Source organism: Chamaea fasciata, unplaced genomic scaffold (genome assembly GCF_029207755.1).
Source record: "Chamaea fasciata isolate MVZ Bird 193981 ecotype frontalis unplaced genomic scaffold, bChaFas1.0.hap1 SCAF_2, whole genome shotgun sequence".
Classification (NCBI taxonomy): Eukaryota; Metazoa; Chordata; class Aves; order Passeriformes; family Sylviidae; genus Chamaea; species Chamaea fasciata.
In genome coordinates, this window is record NW_027094087.1 from 56,230,090 (window position 1) to 56,256,947 (window position 26,858).

General features: G+C 37.0%; 1 protein-coding gene across 1 annotated transcript in view; it reads right to left on the minus strand.

The window, feature by feature from the left end:
• DGKH (diacylglycerol kinase eta) overlaps positions 1-26,858 on the minus strand; it is a 161,275-nt gene that overhangs the window by 71,450 nt on the left and 62,967 nt on the right. The window contains exons 3-4 of the mRNA XM_066176230.1: positions 7,541-7,651; positions 5,248-5,328 (exon numbers count right to left, since the gene is read on the minus strand). Of these exons, the coding sequence (XP_066032327.1) occupies positions 5,248-5,328; positions 7,541-7,651 (192 nt within the window). The remainder of the gene's footprint in view (positions 1-5,247; positions 5,329-7,540; positions 7,652-26,858) is intronic.

Consider the following 26,858-nt stretch of genomic DNA (forward strand, 5'->3'; position numbering starts at 1 on the left):
CCAAACTTTTATTTTCTGCAACAAAGTTACATTCAGGGACTAACTTTAATGAAATGTCATTCATGTTTTTTCTGGGTCTTTTGTAATATAATATGAAAAAATACATTAAAAATTAATCCATAAAGGGATTAATTAATTAAAGGGATTAATTTGAACAAAATTAAGTGCTTCTGTTCAGAAAAGTTAAAACATCAGGCCGATCCATAATCATGCTTAATTCAGTCATTGAACTGAAAAGACCAATTATTTTATTCACCATCATGCAATGAGATAAAAAGCTAAAGGATGTAAAAAAGTAAGAAGGAATAAGAAGAATTTTTAATATGAAAAAAGATTAATAGATAATAAGCAGCTTATTATTCTCCAACAAAATTTTGTGGAATGATTCTTAAACTGAAAGAGAAGTGTAAAGTAGCAATACAGGAATATTTGCAGACAGCACAAAATTTTGATTACTTAGTTCCCCGTCTTTATCTCCAAGGCACTTCAAAGTGAGCCAAGGAATGTATTAGGTAGAGAGTACAGTGACTTGAAAAATTTCAGTGTAAGTAAAAACAAAGAAATACTCACCAGAGATGCACAGATTAAATATTGAAGAATTACAGACAGCTCCAAATTAACAGAAGAAGGATCCTAGGATCAGTATAGGAGACACAAAAATGCACACTATGCCACTGCAGAAAACAAACAGAACTTGGGATCCATAAAGAATGTAAATGAGCATTAATTTATAAATCAATGCTCCCAGATGTCTATGATTTGGGCTTTCCTAAGTGTCAAGCATGTAACTTCACTTACAAGATGATGATGCAGAATAACAATCAGGAGAGCAGCAAGAATAGCTAAGAATATAGAAGGATGTTGACAAAGATTATTTACCTTGGAAAACAGTCAAATCAAATGACTGGGAGGTAATGGAGGTAATAAAATAAAATTTTAAAAAACCAAACCCAAAAACCAAGGCAGTTTATAAGTTTCTACCACCTTTGCATAGCAACACTAGGTGAGAAAACTTTATTAAAGCCCAGCACTTTAAAAGTTCTCCAACGAAGTATTTTTTTCACAGAATAAATAATGAGGACTCTATGGTCTATATGGTCTAAAGCATTGCTAAAACAAATAAATCAGAAAAAATGTACTATGTTAGACATTTCTGCAAGCATATCCAGAATCTTAGTAATCAGAGTTATTAGCTGGAACATCAAGTCTCCTTTCCAGCCCATTTCTAATTACTGAAAAATCACAGTAGGCTTTCCAGGATAGCAGATCTGCCGACTGCAGCTGCCTCCCCCTCAAGATGACAACTTTTAGAAGATGTATATTCAACAAAAAACCACTTGATTCAGCACCTGATTCAGAATGCTGAAAGCAAGGGCCTACATTTTAGGTGTCCTGGATGACAAAGCTGCTATTGTAGCTAAGGGAGAATCATTGGAGTTAATAAATCATTGGAGGCTAAACTGAACTTAAGAAATTACAGAAATCTGCTTTAAAGACCTATTAATTTTCTTTTAGATAGCTAAATTTAGGGGCCTATAAATTCATCATTAAGTCCCACCAGAAGTTAGGACAAGCTGAATCCCCATCCTGAGTATCATATAGTATGTTAACTCTTATATTCCTGGAGGGGACCTTCCAGAAAGACAGAGAATTTTTTTCCTCTGCTACTCTTAGGTGCAATTAGATAAAGCCAGCTACACAAAGTAGTGCCTCAAAACCAGTATTTTACCATAATATTATTATTTTCCATCACATTTACTGTCAAAAAACCCATAACTGAATTAAAAGTTTCAAACAAAAGTTTGGATGGATTAAAATATAGGTGCTCCCACATGAAGCCTGTGCATTTAACGTGAGACTCTAGCACAGATTTATAGTACCCCAGAGCATTTTATAGAACCTCAACTGGCTCAGCTACTGAAGCGCAGCGTGCTTTACATCTACAGAATTTTTCCTTAGCAATGTGCATCAGTTCTTCAGCACCAAAAGCAAGGCCAAGGTAGAAACTTATGCACAAAGTTCACCCAAGATAATTTCCTTTTAAATCACAATGAAATAACCACCTTTGTTTTTCCACCTTGAGGGACTTCATTATCTGAATATGGCTGTTCAAGAATCCTTTTAGTATTTAAAAATCCCATTCCTTGTACCTGTTAGAACAAAAGCACACCACCACTGCTCTACAAGCCCACGCTTGCACACCAGAGAGCACTCTTCAGCCTCATTTGGTCTTGAGTCTCATTTTGAGAACAATATAGAGGGTTTTCCTAAATGCATTCGAGATATCAACAAGCCAACTTCCATCCGTGCAAACCAATATGCACAAGGAAATACAGCTCTCAGCAGAATTGGTCATTGCCCCATCTGCTTCTGTGCAATAAGGGTGGGAGGTAATTCATCCCAGGAGACTCTCCAAAGAGGTAACATGCTGAGCAACTACACTCCTCTGGCTGTGCTGAGACAACATAAACCATCTGCCAAGGCAGAAGCAAAGTTCTGGGGAAAAACATGTTCTGCAGAGTACCCAATATCACTGTGAGGACTCAGCACTGACCCACACCACTGAACTGGGCATAGGCTGAGCAAAATCCCAACTTAGTTCCTGATGTGGCTGATGGAGGGAGTGATGCAAATCTCTCATGGGCTGAATTGGCTGCTTGAACCTCTTGTCTCTCTTCCCGTAGGCTTGGGACACTGGTACCTAACAAGACAGTAGGAAGAATCCAGCCTTGTGTGTCTTATACAAAGGCTCTGAAGTCAAGAGACACCTTTCCTTCTAGGTTACCTATTAACCTCTAGGTAAGGATGCTCAGAACTACAAAACACTTTATAAACACTTAAAAAGGCAAGGTTGTGCACTAGAAACTAATTGCTAGAAGTGAGTTGATCATTCACTGAAAGGAAATATCATCAGCAATAAGGAAAAAAATGAAACAAATGAGCTGATTTAAGTTTATCAGCTCTGCATTTTAATTAGCAGGTATTATGTACCTCAACTTTCCCTTTAACCTCAACTTGTTTGCAGAAAGATAGCAAAAGTAATTTCGGTGAACAAACAGTGTTATTTAGTTACATAAAATATTCTGCAAGCTTGTGCATTACAAATAAACCCAACCTTAAATCTGTGTGTTATGACTGATTTTAGGACTTGAGTTTTCTCCAAAAAAAAAAGCATGGAAAAACTTGACATGCACACCTCTGCCTTCAAACAGACAAACTAGAAAGGGCAAAAGAAGGCAAAACAGTAACTTCTACAAGCTGAGAGTGGGAAACTAAGGGAAGAGGGTGGGATTTAAGTGAAATTATGAAATGACTTTTAAACAAAAATTTTAGATCATTTTTAATATAAATTTTTAAAGGTGTGTTTTCCTGGAAAAAATTGTCATTTGGTGTATATTAAAAATATTATCTACTGGGGCGAAGAAACAAGAGGAGTACATGAACTAGAGAAGGCTGAAGTTAAGGATTTAATTTTTGCTTTTTTTTATTGAAGAGAATGCTAACAGATCGCTTAGAACATAAACAAAAAGACCCATAATTTTAAGAAAGGCAGAATTATCTTTTTAAGATGGAAGAAAATAAAATGGCAAAACGAAAAGTTTCTTTTTATTTATAAGGAGTATTGCTAGAGAGCTAACCACACACTCTGCCCCAAGTCCAACCCAGTGCAGGCAAGGTCAGAGATGTCTCACTTCACAGAGCTGTGTTGCTGGGAGACTGCGTTAGGCAAACACAAAGAAAGAAGCCAAAAGATTAAGCCAGATGACGACTATTACCATATTTCACAGTCAAATCAGACAACTCTTCAATCCAGGAGAGCTTTACATCCAAATAATTTTTCAAAATGAGTTTGAAGACTCCTTAGAGAAAACACTGTTTGCCCTAAAGTACCCAGGACATGAAAACAAACAGTGTCTCTGAAGCTGTTAAAGCTGTAGCCAGAGATCTCTTTTTTCACTACTGTCTTCCCCAGAATTCTTGATACTAGAAGCAAAACATGCTTTTGATGAAGAACGAGATGCTGAATGGGCCTAAAGGGTTACAAAGGATACCAAAACACCAAGTATTGAACAAGGAAAAAAAATTTAAAAAAAAAAAAAAAAAAAAAAAAAAAGCCCAAGCATCCCACTTTTCTGAAGAAGTAGAACTTCTAGGCAACAGAAAGAACGTTTCCAAAAGACAGGCTAGTACCTTACACAACCACCACCTTATCTGAGACCTTCCATCAAAGGAGTCTTTTTAATTGCATTCTTAGTCAGTAAAGCAGCTTAGATTGACACAACACACTAGGCTGTCAAGGCACAATCTTTGAAGTGCTCTGACTGCTTCAGCAGCTGCCTGCGAAGTACCACAGCAAGGAAAAACTATGAAACCCTCATGAGGCTTGCATTTGACTGCTTTGGAGAAGAAAAACTAAGACAGGTAATATGGACTAATATGGATCACCTGGAGAATTAAAACTATCAGGAAAATGAAAAATCAACATTTTAATAAAGAATAAAGGGACATGCAAGTTAAGGAAAATGATGTCATTACAGTCAGTGGGACATCTCAAGATGTCCTTTGAAAGGACAACTACACCAGTGGTCTTTCTCATAGCTGGCTCATGTTTGAATTTTTTTTTCCAGAGGTTAAGAATCAGCAGAGGAACTGTGTCAGACATTATCACTTAGTTCTAACAGACAGTTGAACAATAAATGAAAGATCATTTGTGTAAAAAACACCTGTGAACTTACAGAAATAGGGATTTATGAACACTATGTTTCTTACAGCAGCATCAGAATCAAAGTGCAACTGTAGGGACAGCTTTTCCAAGTGACTTGGAAACATAAATGGGTATGACTGGCAGTCAAAAAAATAAAACACATTTCAATATGGGAAGAAACAAAGAACTATTATAAGAAAATTAAAACAAGAGCACAATTACATTTGATTTAATTGAGCATGTCACCTCAAAGAAAAACTTCAGCAGAAACCCAAGCTATAGTAGTAAGTATTAAGTACTATTGTTGTATTTTTAAGGCCTTCTATCATCATCTTTTGAAGCAACTGTCATCTGACATTTCTGCTCACTGAAATAAAATGTTCTATAGCTGACGTGGTATTGTTCTCATACATTAAACCATTTCCAAAAAAAAAAGACATTTTATTTTCAAACAGAGGAAAATAAGCAACTGAGAGGATTCTTGATTTCCCTAGTAACAGTCTATCCACAGCCTTCAAAATCAGTATTAAATCATTCCATACCGTGAAGCTGTTGTTGACATTTTTTGTGCTTGATTCAGCTACACTGGCATCTGACAGGTCAACTTCATCAAATATTAGAGACTGTGAAGGGAAAAGAACATAGAAGCATCAAATTAAGTCTGAGCCCACTTTCAGGTATACTTACAAAATGTGCTTTAATTTCATTGTGTCTATTCCAATTAGAAAATAAAAATAGAAAATAAAAGTAGTGAATAAAATAGAACACACTGATGATGTGATAAAATTTCATCATTTTATGGCCCCTAAACACAGTCCTACTTGCTATTCTAAGTGGTACATGAGAGCATTAAAAAAGGGCTCAATAATTATATTGCTTTAAAATCTTTTAAAATAAGGGGGTTTTCTTACATAGATGAAGCTTTAGAGTGTTTACTGTGTAGCATAAATGTAGTGTCAGAGGAAAGAGATTCACACACAGTAAAATGTAAATTAATTATTTACTTCTAGGATGGAACTCTAAAGTCACACAGGAAGCTATCATACAGTATCCATATGAGAAGATGTATCTCAAATGGCTGAAGAGATTCCCTCCACTCCTTTGTCTGATGTTCCAGCAAGAGAAATATATGTCTACTCTAAACACCACAGCCTCTGGCAAAGGATCCATTAGGTTCTGTTATGCTCATGATGGGTTCTGTAACATAGAAGAACAGCCCAACAAAAATGCCTATTTTTTTATCCCTACCGTGTTTTTCCTCTTCCATGCCACAGGGAGGAGAATCAATGATGGGGGAGTTCAGCATTAGAGTCTGGATTCAGCATTAGAGTATTGGCACAATTGACTACTCATAATTGCTTACCTTCTCATCTTTATCATAGAATCACAGAATGGTTTTAGTTGGAAAGGACCTTAAAGACCATCTACCTCCAAACTCCCTGCCGTGGTCCAGGTTACTCAAAGCCCCATCCAACCTGACCCTGAACATTTCCAGGGATGGGGCACCCACAGCTTCTCTGCACCTCCTGTGCCAGTGTGTCACCACCCTCACAGTAAAGAGTACCTTCCTACCTAAAAATCTCCTCTTTCAGTTTAAAATCACTCCCCCTTGTCTTCTGACCCCATGTCCTTGTAAAAAGCCCCTCTCCAGCTCCCTTGTACACCTTCTAGGTACTAGAAGGCCGCTGTAAGGTCCCAGATCTCTCAATCCGTCTTCGTAAGAGAGGTGTTCCACTCCCCTGCTCAGCTTTGTGTCCCTCCTCTGGACATGTTACAACAGTTCCATGATTCCCAAGATAGCAAGGGCACAGACCTGTTGGAGTGAGACCAAGAGAGACCCAAAATATCCCATATTCCTCTTCTAACAGAGTAGGCTCACATTTTCAAACCATCTCAGCATCATACTGTGATTTGAGGTTGCCCTTCTCAGAGCTCTTATCCTTTATCTAAACTGCTCGTGGTCACACCAAGTGCAGAGAGGTTTGACAACAGAGGTACTGCAGTGCTGGGCTCCCTGGAGCAATGGTGCTTTCCTTGATTCATTACAGCCACACAACTGTGCACCATGCAGCTGCAGCCCTATAGTCCCACAAGGAGTGATCTCTGTGCCTTTACTAGGATTTTTGCTGAGAAAACAAGGCTACAGAAGATGATGGAGACCTGAAGCACCTCACCTACAGCCTCTATGAGATGCTGCAACCACACAGGGTAAAGGAGAGTAACACCCACAGCTATGAAACAGTACAATCTGAGTCAGTCAAAATGCTCTTGGCCCCAGCCTTGGGAGGGAGGAAGGAAATGCCTTTCAAAGAGAAGTATTCCCCTCTGCCCACCCCCAATTCTCCCACCAAAAAATTCAATAGATGGGAAACAGCTTTTTCCCTTATATATCAGTTTTGGCATAAAATCAACCTATCTTGATTTCACATAACTATTTCTATGGGCATCAGAGCAGAAGAGTTTTAGTAGAATGCAGCCTTAGTGTTAACTTCTATTATCCAGTTTTTACTTTTTTCGACTGTCTGAGAGCCACAAAAAACTCCACCACTTGTTAAAATTACCATATTATTTGTCTGAATAGCCAAAAAGGTTAAAATCACTGTGATAAACTTAATTTCAAAAAATTCAAGAGAAATTACCAATCTTCCTTAAAGTTAACACACTACATCCTACATACAGCAGTTTTTACATAAAACAGTGAACAAATCATTATTTTTATTATTAAACTTAATAAATGTATTAAACTTATAAACCTAAACAAAACTGAAGTCACAAGTAAATGGCATTAGACACCAGAATTACCTTTGAACAGAATTAAAATTAGCACAGAATTACCTTTGAATCCTTAGCATAGTAAAGGGTACGACCTCGAAGTTTGAAATAACGCTTTTTCCACCTCTGAAAAGAGCTGGTTTGCTTCAGTAGTAATCCTTCTTTTATACTTGTCTGAAAATATATAAGAATACAGAAACCAAGGTAAATAAAAACATGTAGAAACAGCTGTACATATAGATTAAAGTTATGCTTTTTAAAATTTATGTTACACCTCACATAACTGTGAATTTAAACTCTATTTGTTAACATTAAATAGAGACTAATTCTTGGGATCACCAGATTTTGCATTGCTATTTTTGAAACAATGACAGTCTTGGCAAAATGCTAATTTACATGTAAACTGAAAAGGCAGTCAAGAGCCATATAATTATTCTGAAGATACACACAAAATAATTCAATTGTTGGGAAATAAGAAAAGCCACAAATATTAAAGTGAGCAACAACTAAGGGTGGCACAAATTGGGGAAAAAAAATACTAAAACCATCAACAGAAGGTAATTGCCGGTTCCAAAATTGATCATGTTTAGGGGAAAAACAATTTCCACACAGATACTAATTCAACAGGGTACTTAAATGTGTTTGATTCGAGCACAAGAATTACTTTAAAATAGAGGGAATAATCCAGTTTGATGCAAGTTATGCAAGACTTTGAGTGTGTCGCTGAACTGAAGCCTTCAGCATGAAATCAGCTAACCATTAGAGATAATTATTATCTGGAAAGTGTGAGAACAGTAAGAGATAGGGATATTTTTACCATGCAAATATTTTTAGGCAAAAATGACTCACTGATCCAAACCTTTCCATTGCATACTGAATCCTGTCTATATAAAGCCCATTTTTTGAAATGGGCTTTATACAGATAGACAAATCAGTACATTTTAAAGGTATATGCTGTTTGCACCAGTGTGTGTGGGATTCATCTGATTGCAGAAGTTCTCCACATAATCAGACAAAACAACATGAACACAGCATACTAATTGCATGAGTCTCAATTTTTCTTCAGTGTTGAAGCACACAAGAGGTATGAGAAAAAACAAGCATGCTTGGATATTATATTGCAAAATTACTATTTCCAGAATATTTCCAATTTGTAATGTAATAATATGGTAAGAATTTTATAACACAGTTTATAACAATGTGGGAAAAACATCATTGGAAGTTATTTTAGAGCTTCTGCAAACTTAACCAAGACCTGACCTAAAGTTCATAAATATTTTCCATTATCAGACATGAAATTCTCCTTTAATGAACTTTAATGCAAGCAATAAATACACAGAAAAAGCAGAAAGCACTTTGCTGTTCCTACCATTTCCTTGAAACATTGGAACATTGCTCTTATGTACAGCAATGAGATCCCACCCTTCATTCAGATAGTCCTAACGTCACAAACCAAAAACACGGTCCAACGATCACAAAGTGATTGAATTAATGGTCTCAAAAAAGCAACCCTCTTCAAGCAAACATTATAGCTGAAAGTTTAGATCTGTCACAGTTCGCTTCACATGCCAACATCCTGGAGGAGTGGATTCAGTCTCAGCCCTCCTGCTCTAACTAAGGGGTAGCAATTCCCATAGGAAAGGATCTGCTCGCCACACACCATTTAAAGACACTTTGCAATTTTCTGATCAGACCCCAAGATAAGCTAGTTTTCCATGATATAAATAGATTTAATCAAATACAAGCACTTCTTCAAAGCTGTCCGTTGCAGCCATGCAGCACCTGTGCTTCATATCGCACTCTGAGATTTTGGAAGCTCATCACAAGGATGGAAGTAGATGACTTGTATGTTTATCGAGGGTCAGAAGACGGTAAGACTAGAGAAATTCAGCTCCAAGGAAATGGTACTCCACTTTCACAACAGACACTGATTTACTGGGAAAATTTCCAAAATGAAAGGAAATCCACACTCCCTAAAGTGCACTAGGTATACTAGGAGACACAGAACATATATTGAGCTTAATACTTTGGGGAATTTTAAACTCTGATAAAAAACATAAAGCTCCCTAAACCTTGACGTATTACTCACTAAAGAATTAGTTAACTCCTTCTTGTCATTTTTATGCCTACTAAACCATTGATTCCTATTTCTACTCACTCCTTAAGCACCAATATCCCTAATATCAAACCAATACCTTCAAAATTAAATCTTTTTTGCAAGTCAGACATTTAAAATTAGCTTCCTAAAACTGACAGTAAATAACCTCACAGGCACTACAGAATTTATTTTTGCATCAAAATTTTCAAAAAATCTGGTAAACATTTACCCAAGAAGTAGAAGCACTTAATGAAGTACACTCATGAAATTTACATTTTACCACAAATAACTATATTGGGCTGAGATTTGACCATCTTAAATAGAAAAATCCATGGCTCCAGGCATCCAAACTGAGCACAAAGCTTTAGCCCAATACTCTTAATTAACTTTATTTAGACTCTAAAATGTTTAAAATTCCAGTCATTAAGTAATCTGCTAATAATGCTTTCCTGAGTCTATACCAAGTTAGAGCATTTCCAGTAATTTGAGACTGGAAGGGACCTCCCAGGTTGTTGAATTTGGGTCCTCATTATTGCCTACACCCAGGTCATGTTAAGTTTCTCAAAAGCAATGCTCAGGCTGTAACTGCACCTTAAGAAAGTAGTTCTTTTTCTTCTCCCCAAGGCAATTAAGACAGTGCTCCAAGATCTCACTGTTCTGAGAAGACTTTTTATAATTAATCTCAGCTGGACATGAAATCTGAAGCATAAGCAGTAATCACTCGAATTAACTCCTTTCCTACTGTAATTTAAGAGAAACAAGAAGTACAGATCCCACAGTCCCACGCTACTTCTCATCTTTATAGAACTACTTCTCATCAGCTTGCCAAAACCCCTGAACTTCCTCATCCTGTATCTTATGTCATCTAGTAATACAATGTCCCTTCAGAAGTATGGGACTATAATTAGAACAGAATAGAATAGAAACTCTAATAATTTTTACTATTTTAGCCATTAGAAAAGAAAATGATTGACAATGTTATAATCACAACATCAGAGTGCTCCACTGTGGTATATTTTCCAGAAGAAACCTAGTTATAAAAATCACAGCCATTTTTCATAAAATTAAGGAGTACATATGTGTTCAATTATCCAAGAATGCCAAATACAATTCTGCATCTCCAAAATCTCAATGACAAAAAAAATTGAATTTGTGGGTATTTGGGTCACTAAAAATGAGAAACATCCCCTTTTGTATCAGCAGATTTAAAAATGTCCAGTATTCTCCTTTATAACACCTGAAAAGTCAAACAGTTTTTACCTCAAATGAAACCAGCCTCATTGCCTTACTTCTAATTCACTCACTTTGTAAAGCTCCAGATTTCTGCAAAGAGAAACTTTTTACTTCCGCTGCTTCCAGAAAGACAGAAAGAAAGGAGAAAATATTCTGAATTTAGAAAATAATAAACTAAATGTGGACCCATTATTGGCAACTACAAATTGAAACACTAAATGGTTAAAGATAAAAGTCTACCCTCTATTTCTTTTCATGTAAGTAAGTAGACATGCTGCTCAAAACGTGTGAACAAAAGAACACGAGGAAATTTCTGAAAGTGAGGAGGATGAAAATGAGAACAGGAAAGCCCATAAAACAAGGCAGTCAAATGGAAACAGGAAATTAAGAGCATGAAGAAAGAATTTTAAGATAACCTTGAAATAGATGCTCATGCTGAGACTAAAGTGTTCATAAAACTTTGAAAGATGAAACACAGCTAGCAGGTTGGCAAGATCATTTTGGAACAGAAGTATGAAAGGGGTACTCAAGGATAAGAAGGTCACAGGAAAGCAGCTCATCAAATCCTCAGCATCTGTCTTTACCAACAAAGATGATGAGATGGGGTCCCACACAGCACATTCTCCACAATGTCAGAACAGCTGCCGGGACACAGAGGGCATATACCGGAAGTACTAGACTAGCCAAATCACTGAGTCATATGGGCCAGGTGGCATTGAGGTGGCATTGACCTGGGAGCCTTGAAGGTCCCAAAAGGACCACTGATACTAACATCCACTCCTGGGATAACAGTAGAGTCCATACAAAAGGATATTGCTGAGCCCATACATATCCAACTGGAAACAGTCAACAGAGCTTTTGTAAAGGGAAATACTGCCCTGCTACCTACCATGTGCTCAGGAGATGCAGAGGAAAGCAAGTAGACAAACTAAGACCCTGCAGACCTGGATTTTCAGAAAGCCTTTGACAAGGCTTCCCACCAAAGAATACTGAAGAAATGTTATTAGAACTAAATTGGGAAAAGGGGCATGTTGTGAACTGAAAGTTGTTTCAAAGAAAAATCTAACCCTCATTAACATTCTCACATCAGCTTTGAGTAAAGAAGAGATCTGTGAGTCACAGTTCACAGTTCCCTAGGCTCAACCACAGCCAGAAATGCCATACAATTTTGCCTATCACTAAGAAAAGCTACAAACCCAAGACAGAATATAATTTTGCTGCTCTACGACACTGTGATTGACAGTATTAGACAGTTCTGCTCTCTCTAATTCAAGAAATGGGGCTAAGAGAAGGTACAGAGAAGGGCAACACAAATGATTCACACAACAGTAGATGCCTTACAACATGAGAGATTGTAGAGCAGAAGACCAAGGGGGTGATAGGAGTGATATGAACAATGTTTAAAAAAACATTATGGAAAAGTAAGGTGACTGCAGAACTATAGCTCACCAAAGCCCACATTATAACAAGGAGGAATGTGACAAAACTATATTGAGATCAGCTTAACAAAGATAAAAAGTAGCACATCTTTACATAGCAGGTAGTGATTTTATGAAGTTTGCAGGCACAAGAGATTGTACAGGCAGACAGCATCAGCAAGCACCAAAAAAAAGAAAAAAAAAACAAAAACCAACAAAAAAAACCAAACCAAAGCAAAAAAAAAAACCCTCAAGAACTGTGTAGCTGCACATGGTCCCTTTAATTTGCCATGAGGAAGTACCATGGGAATGGACAGCCACCAGGCTCACATGCTGCTCCTGAACAGCCTTTTCTATTCCACTGCTGAAAGTGGATCATTGTGCAACCAGGCAAAAAACTTCACAGGTTGAATTTCTCCTGCTATGTACACAGCATCTCTTTTGCTTTCAAGTCTGATGTTTGTATCTGCAAGTGGGCCTAGGCCCTCATTTACCAAAACAATTAGTATTTGGATTCTTGACAGACCAGGCAATTAAAGAAAAAAAAAAAATAAAGAGAGAGAGAGAGATGATATGATGACACTCTTTGATATTAACCCTTTCCTGTAATACTTCCTGATCCTGTGACTTTGCCAAGTTGAGTACCAAAATAAAACCAACCCTCTTCTTTTCAGTATTGGAGCATTTTCAGCATCTGCACAGGTATGGCTTTAGGCAGACAGTGCCTTCATTACTTTACAAGGTAAAATCTCACAGCTCATACTAACTCAGAATCCCTTAAAATATTCCATGTGTACAGTGGATTGAAAATCATTTTCATTATTAAAAATGTGACAATCAAACACTTGATTTATATTGAAATTATGACTCGGGAACTCCAAGCCTGTGATTTTCTTGACAATCTCTGTATAGCAGCTTCCATTACTGTCACTTAGGCTGACAGATTTTTCATTAGTTACGTCAAAATAAAAAGATTTTATCTACCAAGAATAAAAACTTTAGTAGCAGCTTACTGCAAGGTTACATTTTTACTGAAAATTCCTGTTCACAGTGCAGGGACCCTAACATTTGAAAATTAAAACCAAAGAAAGAATCTATGAATTGATACAGCAAAAAAAGCATCAAAATAAATTTGAAAATCAGTATGTTGACTAAGTAACATTGTTTTAATATCAAGAAAATCTTAATAAAACAAGTACCACCAAGAACTGGTAGCTCAGTGGAGCAAGTGGAGCTGTATCATGGGATGCCTAAAGCACGACACTTGCCTCAACCAAGATGTCCCAGGTCGCTGATGCTAAAACATCCTCCAGATTACACCAGTGACAGAAATCACAAAATGCAGCAAGTTGCACATGCTCAGTCTGTCACTGCTGATGACAGTTATCCCTGTCCTACTAAAGAAGAAAAACAGACCAGCTAGCTATGAGAAAACAGCTTTCCAAAATCTCAGAATGAAAGCCAGCCATACACCCCACCAAAAAAATAATTTGTGATTAAGCACCACCATTTCTGTGTAATAATAAACACTATATTCCTTCAGAGTTATTCTTATACTCCATATTTTGGAGTCATTTATGTGGATGGACTCTAGCCTAAGTGAAACTCTAATACAAATAAATGCAATTGTACAGCTATGCAGTGCCTTTCTTCCTCAACTTCATTTTCCCTTCATGACCCTTTCCAGCCTACACTAAGAAACACATTTTTGGACTAATATTGTTAAAATAAATATTTTTTTAAAAGCTTTCAACTTCCTCTAATTGAAACATATGGTAATGCAGAAAGACATGAAGTAAATATGAAATTACAGAGAAATTGCCAAAACAAAAATATCTTAGTAGCAATGTGAAATGCAATTAGCAAACTGATTTAAAAATAGAGGTTGTAGCACATAACAAATATGAGTAAGATATTGCCATATTGGGATAAAATGTTACACCTGGAATTAAAAAAAAAAAAAAAAAAAAAAAAAAAAAAAAAAAAGAAACAAATACCCTATTTTAGATATAAAGTTGATACTAGATTGAGAAGAAACTTTATCTGCAGTTCAAGTATTTAAACTCCTAATGTACACTCATGTACAGCATGTTGCTCTCACTGTGTTCTCATTAATCAGGGCGTGAAACAGCTGCAATCTGCTGAAAAAGGATAAAACACTCCATAGGACCGCAGCTTGGTGCCAAACATTTAAGAGTTTTGGTGCTGTAAAACAACTCAGCTAACTTTGAGCAGTATTTCACAGCTACCATTTGGAGCTTCAGTAGTTGTTCCTTTTAAATTACACATGCTCTGAGCAGAGATTTAAATCAACTAAGTCTGTCTCAAAACCAAATGGTTTTGAGACAGAAGAATATAGATGGTATATATTTCAGGAATAAAAAATATTAAAAAAAACCCCTCAAAATAAAGAGTCAAAGCATTCAGCTGGAAAGATTTTTTTCCCTTCCAAAATAATCTAGACTCTCTCTCAACTGCAGTGCCCAACACACTTGCTAGTCAGTAAAGTATATACAGTGTAGGCCCAAAAAAACCATTTTGCCACCTCACACAGCAAGATACAGAAAAAAACCCCAATATACTTCCACAGAAAAGAGCAAACTCCCCTTAGTTCTGTCCAGTGTTAAAGCTGACCAATTACTTGAGGAAATTAAAAAAGTATCATATAATTAAAAAACCTAAATATCACTATAAACTTTTTAACGATCCCTTCTTGAAAACAAACTCAAAGTTAAGCTTGTTATAACAAACCTTCTGTGTTTTAATTCTTGCCGTTTTCATTTTGTTATTTTGGTAATCTTTAAACAAAGTCTAGTAATGCTGCCGGACTCCCTAGGAGCTACACTCAGTAGAGAGGAGCCTACAGAGTCACTTAGAGCTTGCAGCTCTTCAGGGAAAGCTGGGGGACAACCCATTTCCTTCTTGCAGGCTTTTTCCACACCTCTATTTGAATTTTACTGATGAGGTTAGTAAAGATAAAAAGTTTTTAGCAAAAGAAATCCCACAAGGCCAAGAAGAGCTGTAGAATAGAACAGAGCTGTCCAGCTGAAAGGGACCTCGAGGCTTTATTTAGCCCAAAACATACAGATTGTAAAGATACAATTTTAGGAAATTTCAGTATCACATAAATGTGGTTTTAAGAAGTAAGTTCTTAGCATCTTTATCACTTCTTTGAAGAGATGAAAAATGAAACAATAACATCCTATCCATTCAACTCCCTAAGCTTTACTAAAATACCAGTCATTTTTATACAGTGATTGGTCATTGCAGTTGGTATCTTGCTCAATACTCAAGTCCACAAGGACAAGAACCAGTTTCACAGATGCTGTAGCCCTGCGATTTACAAAATCTTGTTATGTCTAGAATAAGAAAAAGAGAAGTTTATTAACTGAATAGCCAAGGACTCCTGAATTTTTATAGTGTTTCTGATGCCCAAAGATACAGAGACTATATACTTTAATTCAGTGGTTGCACTCTACTGGTGTAGAGCCTATATTGGCCCTAATTTTGGTTTACTCCATGGCAGATAAAATCCTGCATGCATATTAATCATGTTTTGAGTTACATTTTCTAGTATTCTCCCAGCACAGTCTTAACACACTATTTTTAGAATAGCTAAGTCAACAGAACCTTCAATTCTATAATAACTCAAATGTAGGGTTCTCTCACTTACCTGTATATATGAAGGCAAATACTAATATACTTGCCACTATTCACCTAATTTGAGTGATGACAGTAAAATTATACTAGTGAAATATGCCACCTGGAAAAGACTAATAATGTCCAGCAACAAGAACTCAGAAGAGCTAATTTATTGCAGATAGTGAAAAATCTTTTTGATTATCATCAAAAATATTTAGAGACAGCAGAACTACAGGATAGCTAATCCAGAGACTGGAAATCTACTCCCAGTTTGACTATAGATTTTATGCGTGACCTGAGACAAATCAGTTACTGTGTGTTCTATGATCTCCACACTGAAAAAATACCTTCTTTATTCTTCTCCATATGAGTCTTGTTGTGATTTCTTACCATTTTATTAAGCATCTCACTAGAAGTGGCATTTCATTTTAATCAAAAATGTTCATAAATGGCTTTTTTAAAGACAGGGACTTCAGAAGTAATAAAAGTGAAACTACAAAGTCATTAACAATTCCTATTCTTACAGATGGGAATTATAGGAAAGAATGTTGAAAACCACAGACTTGTAAAAAAACCTGCATTTTGAGACAAGATGTGGCACAGAACTTTTTTAATACTTGTACTGTGTAACTAATTCTGCTACTGTAGGTTCAGGTTCAATACAATTAAGGAGCACAGCTGTTGAAGAATCACAGAACAGCTGAGGCTGGAAAGGATCTTTGGAGATCCATATAGTCCAGCCCACCTCACAAAGCAGTCATCTGGAGCAGTTTGCCCAAGGATGTCTATGTGTCTCCATATATATATATCTGAGTATCTCCAAGGACAGAGATTCCACAACTTTCCCAGGTAAATGTTCAACCTGTTTGATTGTTCAATCACTCTCAAAAGAGGGAGGGAACAAAAAAAAAAAGTCCAAAATAGTTTTTTTCTTGTGTTTAAATGTTGTGGTTTCTTTATTTCTATCTGTGCCCATTGCCTCTTGTCCTGCCACTGGGTACCACTGAGCCTGTTTTCCTTACATTCCTCAGATATTTGTATATATTCATATGAATCTTTTCAGCCTTCTCTTCTTCAGGATAAGCAGCCATAGATCTCTCAGCCTCTTGTCATATTTAAGATGCTCCAGCCTCGTAATCATTGTTGTGGCCTGCCACTGGACTCTCTCCAGCATGTCCATGTCTGACTTGTACTGAGCAGCCCAGAACTGGGCACAGCACTCTGGGTGTGTCCTCACCAGGGATGAGTAGAAGATCACCTCCCTTGACCTGCTGGCAATCCTCCCAAACACATCCCAGCATCCTGTCTGTCTTCATTGTCCCATGATCCCCCTCTGCCACACTGCTTTCCAATCAGTCAGCCCCCAGCCTGCCCACTGCCACAGTGGGATAGGATTCTTCCTCCTCAAATGTAATACTTGGACTTGGCCAAACTTCATGAGGTTCCTGTTCGCTCATTCCTGCAGCCTGTCGCTCTCTGAATGGGAGCACAGCCATCTGGCACATCAGATATTTCTCCTCATTTTGTATTGTCTGTACACTCTGCAGATAGACTCTGCATTATCATCCAGGCCTTAATGGAGATATTACACAACACTGACCCAAGTAACAACCCCAGGGGTAAACCAGTAGTGACTGACCTCTAACTGGACTTTGTGACACTAATCGCCACACGTTTTGCTCCATCACCTTCCAAGGGATAGAGATGAGGCAGCTGGTCTGTACTTCCCCGGATCTTCCTTCTTCCTTTTGTTGAATATGAGTGAGATTTGCTTTTTTCCAGTTCTCAGGAACCTCCCCTAGAGGCTATGACCTTGGAAAGATAATGGAGAATGGCTTTGCAATGCCCTCAGTACTGAGATGTGTAGCCCAGAACGACCAGTAGACTTGTGTTCATGCAGTTTAAGTGTTTCCAGACTTTATCTTCCTTCACCTTCCACCACTTTCCAATTGGCCACAAGCACCTGGGATTGCAGAGGGCTGGTGCAAACAGTAAAGACCAGGTGAAGAAGTCATTGAGTATCTTGGCTTCTTTCATGTCCTCATTCAGCAACAGCCATGAGTTTGCCCCACTCTTCCTCCTTCTACTGATGTACCTGTAGATGACCTTCTCATTGGCCTTCACAGCCCCTGCTAGATTCTACTGCAGGTGGACTGTGGCATTTCTAATCCCACCCCCACATGACTGTTTCTCTAAATGCCTTCTGGATCACTTGTCATTGCTTCCAGTTTTTGAACGCTTCCTTTTTATGTAGGTTTATTCATAAGTGTCCTGTACACCCATACAGTACATTGTTCTTAAGACTGTTGGACTATGACAAACTCATTCTCTCTGTCTTTAATTTCTGTTAGCTCTAAATGTAAAACGATGAGTTTCAGTATTTAAAGGGAGTTCATGAAAGAAGGACTTTTTACAAAGGCATGTAGTGTCAGGACATGGCAGACAAGGGGGAATGGCTTGAAACTGAAGCGGTATATTTAGATTACAAGGAAGAAATCCTTCACTGTGAGGGTGCTGAGACACTGAACAGGTTGCCCAAAGAAGTTGTAGATTCCCCATTCCTGGCAGTGTTCAAGGCCAGGTTGGATGAGGCTCTGAACAACCTGGTCTAGTGAAAGGTGTCCCTGCCCATGGCAGGGGTATTGGAACCAGAGGATCTCAAAGGTCCCTTCGAACACACACCATTCTATGATTCTACACAACAGGAACTGGAGAGCACAGAAGTGCCACAGCCCAGCACAGTATCCCATAAGCCTGCATTCATTTCTTCTGTAATGATAATCTTCATATGTTCAGTTTCCAATTACAGAATTCCTCGACAGAATAATGGGGGCTCTACAATCTGAGATTTTACATGACCTGTCATTACAAAAATATACTGTCCTTCTTTTCTTTCTCTTTGAATGAAGTCTTCATCTGTCTTTGTCAGCTCTCCTTGAACCATTCCCAGATGTTTTCCCAAGATGTTTGTAAAGCCCTCACTTACAGAGATTCTTTACCACTAAAATGGATTCCCTTGTGTAAACTTTTCTTGTTGCACTTCAAACTCATAAAGTGGTTTGGTAGGACAATGATGCATATGGAAAACATCAATAAATTAACTCAAAGGCTGTTACTAACTCACAGTAGTTTTTAATGACAAAGCACTTGATGGGACAATTGCTATGGTTCTTTATTTGTGTCTTGGTTTAGATAGACAGGACAAAACCCATGACAACTTGGTACACTCCAACTTTCTTTTGTAAAAATCACACTAACGTTTCAGCAGGAGAAAATAATATGAACACACAGCTATTAAATGAGTAATAAGGTTGCTCTTCTTTTTGACCAAAGTAATTCTTAATCAACTAATCAATGCCCAAAGCAAATCTGCATCTAGAAGTATTTTTAAACAGAACAAAGACGGAAAATTGTTTTCCACAGAGGATGTATGTTATGGAAGTCCTCTATTCTGCTATGCACTAAGATTAACATACAGTCATAGAGGTAAACATGATTATGCTCTGAAACTTCTCAATGAAGTTTCTCACACCATCTTCAACAGCATTAATGAGTGAGCAGCTTTACTCTCCTCTGGAATGCGAATCAAGTGTCCTATTTATTTTACTGGCCCTTCACATAAATGTGAAAAGCATGGAAAATATTTTTTAGAAATAGATATGGTTAGTCAGATTTCCTCTAAGATTTCCTGATCATGTTTCTTTGGTATCTACTCTATTCTGCTTGAAATACTTTTATCCTCATAATTGCTTGCTTGTGTTTAATACAGGTACAATAAACTTCTGAGATTCATTCCATTTCTAAGAATTAAGTACTTAAGGAACATCTGGATCTGCCATCTTTTCCCCAAGACAAGAGCTGGAGGACTTTGCAAGATACACCCTAGAAATTCTTGCTGTCTCCCACGCTGGGACAATCATGGAAAGGGGGGTGCAGCAACTGTGGAGTGTTTCAGGTCAAGCAGTCAACAATAGTTAAGTCTGAGCTGAGACCATACCCTTAGATGCTGCAATGATTGATGCACAATGTGCATGCCTTGGAACCAGTAATTTGGAGCAGAAATGCAGGGCAGGTCTCCTGAGCACTAAACCTACCGAAACTTCTGAGCCAGAGCATCACATTGTCTTTGCACTGGAGGCTGAGATACATTAGAACTATTTCCACATGTAGAGAAAGCCACAGAAAACCAGCTAAAATAATTAAAAATATACTAATCAGATGTAAGGTGTATGATAAAAATTCTAAAACTACAGGATGATCTTCACTCTCCTTTAAATTAGCCAGGCTTCAAAGACTAGGCTAGGTAATTGTGGTCTTATGTTATCTTAATTCCAAGAAAATAATTCTAGCTATTTTATAATGCTTTTCTTGTTAGACAACCCCTTTATGTGGATTATTTTAAGAAAAAAAAGACTAGTTGAAAATGTCCCTTGCACAGAGGTACTGTGAGTTTATTAATTGGTTTCAGACATTAGATAGAGGTGCTGATCACAAGGACCTGGATGAAAGAAATGTAACAACAAAGTCAAAGCACCCACATCAAGTGTTAATTTCTGAGTCACCTGAGTAATCACCTGAATTTATCACTCAATTCTTCCAACCAGATTCCTGATACGGTCTTATACCAGCAAGAAGTCTGGGAATAAATGTGATTAATCCTTCTTATTTTTTTTCCCTATCCCCCTTTTTTATTTCATCTCACCAAAGAGATGCTTCTCAAACAATTAAGCCATCTGTACACTTTGTAAGTTGCTAGTTAGGCTGGTTATTGTTGCAATTGTTACAGTTCCAATATAGACCATTTTTTAAATTGTTATTACATATAATCCCCTATTAAAGACTCAACTTTAATGGGGTGATGGGTTAATGAAAAACATAACTAAAAATTATTATTCTGATACATAAAGTACAGTGACTGAAGGCAAGGAACTGTTTTCGTGTTAGTAGGGTTTTTAAAGAATATAGTAGTTCTACTTTCTGCTGCCTTAAACACCAAAGACAAAGGCAAGATGCTCTTGCTGTGTCTTGGAGCATCCTTTTGATGCCGTTTATATTTGGACCGAAAATGGGCTGAATCTGGTCCAGGGCACAAGGAATTACCACCCCAAAGAGCAGCTTTAAACAATCCAGATATGAAAAGGATTTACTAAACCATCCTGAGGAAGGAATATGTCAGTTTTAAACTAAGTCCAAACAAAAGTTATATTACTGTTTCAATGCCAAAAGTAGACATGGACAGTTAAATGGAAAGAGAAAGGTGGTGTGATATGAGTGAAATGAGAAAGAGGATTCTTAAGGCAGAACTGGCACAGAAGAAGGGTAAGGAATAAAAAGATTATTAAGTTGAGCATCATTGATGATGATGGGAAAAGTCACACACAGATCAACAAGGGTCTTTTGCATTGTGAGAATACATCCTCCAATTTACAACAGCCATTCAGATATGCTATGAATAATCAACATCCATATGAACAAAGTATTCATTATGAATAATCAATGACTGAGAAAAACCATGCTTTGGACTCCCTGCATGAATTTGTTATTGGATACCATGGTGTCCCTGAAACCATACAATTCAGTTGAGCTGTTTAAGTCACCTACCTAGAAACATTTTGAATAACAAACAGGATCAATATTGAACCACAGAGAGAAGCACTGTCAAGAGTAGGGACATCTTTCTGGACAAGCAAGACCCACCAGTATCAAACAGGAGACTGCTCACCAGTAGTGAGGAGATGTACTTTATATCAAAGTAGAACATTCCTCTCTTCTAAGGATAGCTGGAAGCTGGTTCTAAGCAGTTGTCTGAAGAAGTTCCACAGAAAAAGTAAAAAGTAAATACAACCAATTTAAAAATTCCATTAACATTCCTCTAGGATGAAAAATAAGAACCTATGAGCTGAGTCCAATTGGAGTATAAATGGATATATAAACAGTAAAACCTGGGGCAAAAAAATGAAAAAAGTGAAAAGCATTGTTTATTTTAGAACAATTGCTGGATAATATGAATACAGATTTTTTCACACTTCTTAAGAATGATTCATGTATTCTTATCTACAAATCAGGATTTCAATGAGAAATTATGACCACTGACCACTTTTTTGTATTTAATGAAGATTGAGACAGGTTTTTGAAACTAACAGAAGAAAAATCCCTCTCCACAAACTGCCCTGGCGTAGTACAAAATGCTAATTTCTAGATGAAAAATGCAGCAGACTCAGTTCAGGTCTCAGTGGTTGGAAAAGACTATAATTAATCCTAGAAAGTCCCTTCTAGAATTGCACTAATAGTGAGGATGGAGATAGCATCAAAGCAGTGCATGGAGCAAAATATCACCTTTACATGGAACCCACATATAGGTGAGAATATACACTCCCAATAATCAAATGAGTTCACTTACAATGCAAGACACAAAGACAGCTTCACTACCAAAATTAGCACTACTTGTAAGGGATTTTGATAAGATTTAAATTTAGATATGACATTTGGACTGAAAAGGAACATCGTTAACATGCACAGAAATTATTTAATCTTTTATAAGTTCTAAAATATATCATTATGAAGCAACAAATCACTGCAAAGCAAAAGTTTTTTGCAGTGTTTCAAAAAGCACATTGTAATTATTTCAAAATTTATTACATGTTGTGACAGCAAGAAATTACTAGGAAACAATGAACATTTTTAAAGCCTCTTTCTGAATACTCTTGCTCTTTACTTCATTTTCTTACATAGCAGAATGTCACAGACAATGCATACACTGTTTCTGCACATAAAAACTACTTTGAGAATAAATACTGTGCCTAGTACTTGAATACAGAATAGCTGATACAAATGAAATCCCATGTCAATGTTGTTTGTATACATTCTGGTTTATGTTTTACAGCTTCTTAAAATTACTTTAGAATCTATGCCTGAAATTTCGAGGTGTTGTTTCTCTAATGAAGCCAGAAAAACTGTTGGAAAAGGTAGTTCTAGCAACTTCTTAAAAAATATTTTGTCACACTATTATGTGAAAAGGAAAACACATGCTGAGTTTTGCAGTTTCCCAATACTCTCCATCTAAGGTCTTAAACAAAGATAAAACATACAGTGTCCCTCTGAAAATTACTCTTGCCTTTTCAAGTTGAAGTAATCTGCAGGAACTTTCACTTCTTTTCATAAAAGTTGTTCTATAGCAAATGACCACGCGGGGGTAGTAGCGTGACGCAATGCTCAAGTGCAGCCCAGCAGCACACAGCAGCGCAAGCGCTCAGGATGGGTGAAATAAGTGCATTTCCAGAGCAGGTTTTTGAGTCTTTATAGCATAAACACTTTAACTACAGAACGTACGTATGCGTGGACAACTGCAGCATAGTTGAAATCTCAAGTTGGAGTCAAAATCTGAAATTTTTGAGACTCAAGGCAAAAGTGTTATAAGTTATCCTTTCATTCTACACAGGTTTTGTTGTACAAAACCAGAACAGTCTCAAATTAACATTTACTGAGAACATACACAGAAGAGTTTTGGCAGTCATTTACTGAAAGTTGACATTTTCAATTGCTAAATTACAAAAGTGTAAAGATTTTTTCTCAGGCAAGTTGCTAAGTTATATGTGGTTAATAGCTTCTGCTCTTATGTATATTTTTGAATTTTCTATACATGAAAGAGGATGCTCAGGCTTTACTGTTATTAAAAGACAAGTTACTTCCTATTTTTTTTTAGTGTAAAATATGGTCAATCTTTTTTTTCCCTTAGTTACACCAGCCAGTATCATGAATAACTCAAAAAAGTTGGTCTTGTGAAAGGCACTTGCCTTTTTTAAGATAAGTACATAAATATTTATTAGATTTGTACTGTACACAATGTAATAGAGGAGAAAACAGGTGAAAGTGGTTCCTTGCTGTATAAATAGCTCTAGGCACGTAGATGATACAGCTCAACTGAGCATTATATCAAACTGGTTGTGCCATATCTTTTGTTGTTATTCAGCCACATTCATTCAGACTTTTTATGGTTTTACTCTCATATATTCTATTTTTGATATATAATAGAATATATTTCAAATATTAATTATTTTTACACATATAGGGGTCCCAAATACATTTGATAGCACTGTTATCCAGTCAGAGCTTGCCAAGAGAATACAGGCAGGAAAAGAAAGGAGTCTTGAAGTTGCCAAGCCAAGCTGAACTACAGCCCACTGACTTGTTCCTCCCCAACCATTTTTCCCCTCAGTGCTTTCCCAAGTAAAATGTTACCAAGTCAAACTCCTGCCTTCCTACAATCTGTGAACAGCACTAAAACCGAAAGAAGTATTGTTAAGGGCTTGCCCAGACCTGAAAGTTGTTGCCCGTCATAGGAGTGTTTGACACAAAAGCGTAACAGCCGAGCAGTAACCCAAATGTGCAGTCACTCTCACCCTCAAGCAAAAGCATCACATTCCTGTTTGCCTTAATCCCCAGCTAACAAACTTCTCTGCTGTCAGGATGATTCATTAAGTCAACACTGGAAGAAATAAAAAAGCTCAGAATGGGGCAAGATATGTCATGACAAAAAAACGATGGAGCAGAGAAATGAGGGTAGCAGAAGCAGTTATCAACAAAATTCAAGAGCAGAAAACTTACTTGCCATTTTAACTCTCTGAAAAAGGAGATGCCTATTATCAGGAATTTCAACTGCCTGCTTAATATCATGTTATCTCACTTTATCGGAATGATTTTACCTTTTGTAATAATAAAAATTAATATTAAATAATATAATATTATCACTTAGGACCTAATTTGTTAAATTAATACCCTCCCCTTAAGCCAGATGAGGCTGAGCAGTTTGTTCTGGCACAAATAACCTGGTAATTAAAATGCCAGTGTTAAACATTATCAAAGGGGATTAAAAAAGCTATTCATGTTTTTAGTTTGTGTTTGCTAATTATTTTATAGAACAGTTGCTTTAATTGTAAAATAAGGCAAAAAGACAGTTCTTTCCCTTATAAAGCTCTCCACAGTGCAGCAGGGAAAGACATTGCAAAACAGTAATAAAACAGGAAAATGCAATTTAGAGAAATTAGAGAGTGTTTTAAGAGCAAGATTTAAAAATTTCTTACTATTTTTTTATGTACTTCTGCCCTTCCATTTGCAACAGTGAAAGTTTGCAAGCAAAGGTGAGAGGAATACCATATTTTTAGGCTGAGCTGCTGATATGTAGAAAACTTCACTGACTTGCGTAAGGTCACAGTGAGTCAGCACCAACAGAACAGTCGATCGAAATCCTAATCCCATTCTCAAACTACTGAATTGACTCACTTCCCACATCCAGTTACTCTACTTGTATTTTATGCAATAACCCACTCAAATCATGAAGCTGTTTCTGTAAGTGGAATTTTTCATGTTACAGCCCACTCTTGTAAATCAACCAAGGAGGCATATAATTCCTTTTTAATGAACTTCTGTGATCTCACTTCCCATGTCATATTGGATATACTTGCCTAATGCTAGATAAATGACTCAAGTTGGGCATTCCTGATGACTGATATGAAATAGTTTTAATGCATCTCCTTAGGAATATATTTCTACAAAAAAAGACACTGATCACAAAGAACATAGATATCATTACATCTGTAAATCAATACACAATATTGTTCAGGAATCATCTGTTCTGGCTTAGGGAACAAAAATAATGTGTCTTATTTTTTCATACAAAATGACCATTTCAAATCTCAGAAGACCCCCATAAATGATGCTACAGATCCTGTTTGTTCTCCCAACTTCATGAGAGAAGGGGAAAAAAAAAAAAAAGAAGGGAAAAAAAAAAAAAAAAAAAAAGGCACTTAAGAAGTTCGGGAAAAAAACCCATCTTAGCCTGAAGCTGATTACTGAAAGCTCCAATGTTGCCTGCTGAAAGTAGGGTAGTGTCTTACTCTAGCTCCAACTGTTTCAGACACTCAGACCAACAGACTACACAAATGCCAAGGGCTTCCCTTCTACATTATATCTAAATCTGTCAACCGTCCTGCTTCAAACCTCACTGAGAGTGGTAAGAGTTGCATCCCTGGGGTGTCATAAATGCAGCAAAGCCATCCCTGCACAGCAGAAGCCATGCAGGTCTTAGGGCTGGGAGAAGGCAATTCCCTTTGGTTGGTAACCAAGGTAACCAAGGACATGCCCAGCCAGATCAAGAAAGAACCCAAAACCTGACTCTTAAGGGCACTAGGGAGTCACATAGCCTTTTCTGGCATTGTCTTAAATGCAAGAATTTCCCAGCCTTGCTCCAATTACAAAATTCTCTTTCATGTCTTCATTCACAAATGAACCAAATAGAAGGGACAAAGTACTCCGTTGTTAATATATTTAACTGCTAGATGTGGGAAACAGTTGAATTTTTTATCTTTCTGTTGCAATTTCCTCATACCTCCCAAGGCTACAGCAGCACAGACTATCAGTCACATTACGAGAAGTAGAAAAGATGTGAAATCCTGCCTGGAAAGAGTCACACAAAGGCTTCTTAAGCCATATGTTACATTGCTAGAGCAAAAATCAGAGGCATGATACACCTGGTTGTGCAAAGCATTCTGGAAACTCTGAAATGCTTAGTGTACTGTTTAAAGAACATCCTCATGAGTGTGAAGACCTCTTAAAGTACTTGAAAGACTAAAATAAAATAATTAATAGATATATTTACGTATTTTAAAATATTTAAAACAAACCTAGTATGTGAGGAAATTAAAATTTATAAAACCAAGGAAAGGTAAAGATCACAAAATTCAGACCAGTAGAGAACAGGCAGTGGTTATGGGGCCACATCACTTCTTCACTCTTCTAAAGATACCAGCGTGAAATTTTCTGTTACCAGTTGCTCAAGAGCTGAAAATTAGCTGCCAATTGGGAGCACATGAGGGCTGTGAACTCGTAGGTGCTATAGCAGAAAACATTCAAAACCCAGAAGAAAGAAAAGAAACAGAAGAAAAATCTACTGACAACTTCCCCCAAGGTTTTTAAAATAGCACTTTTAAAACCA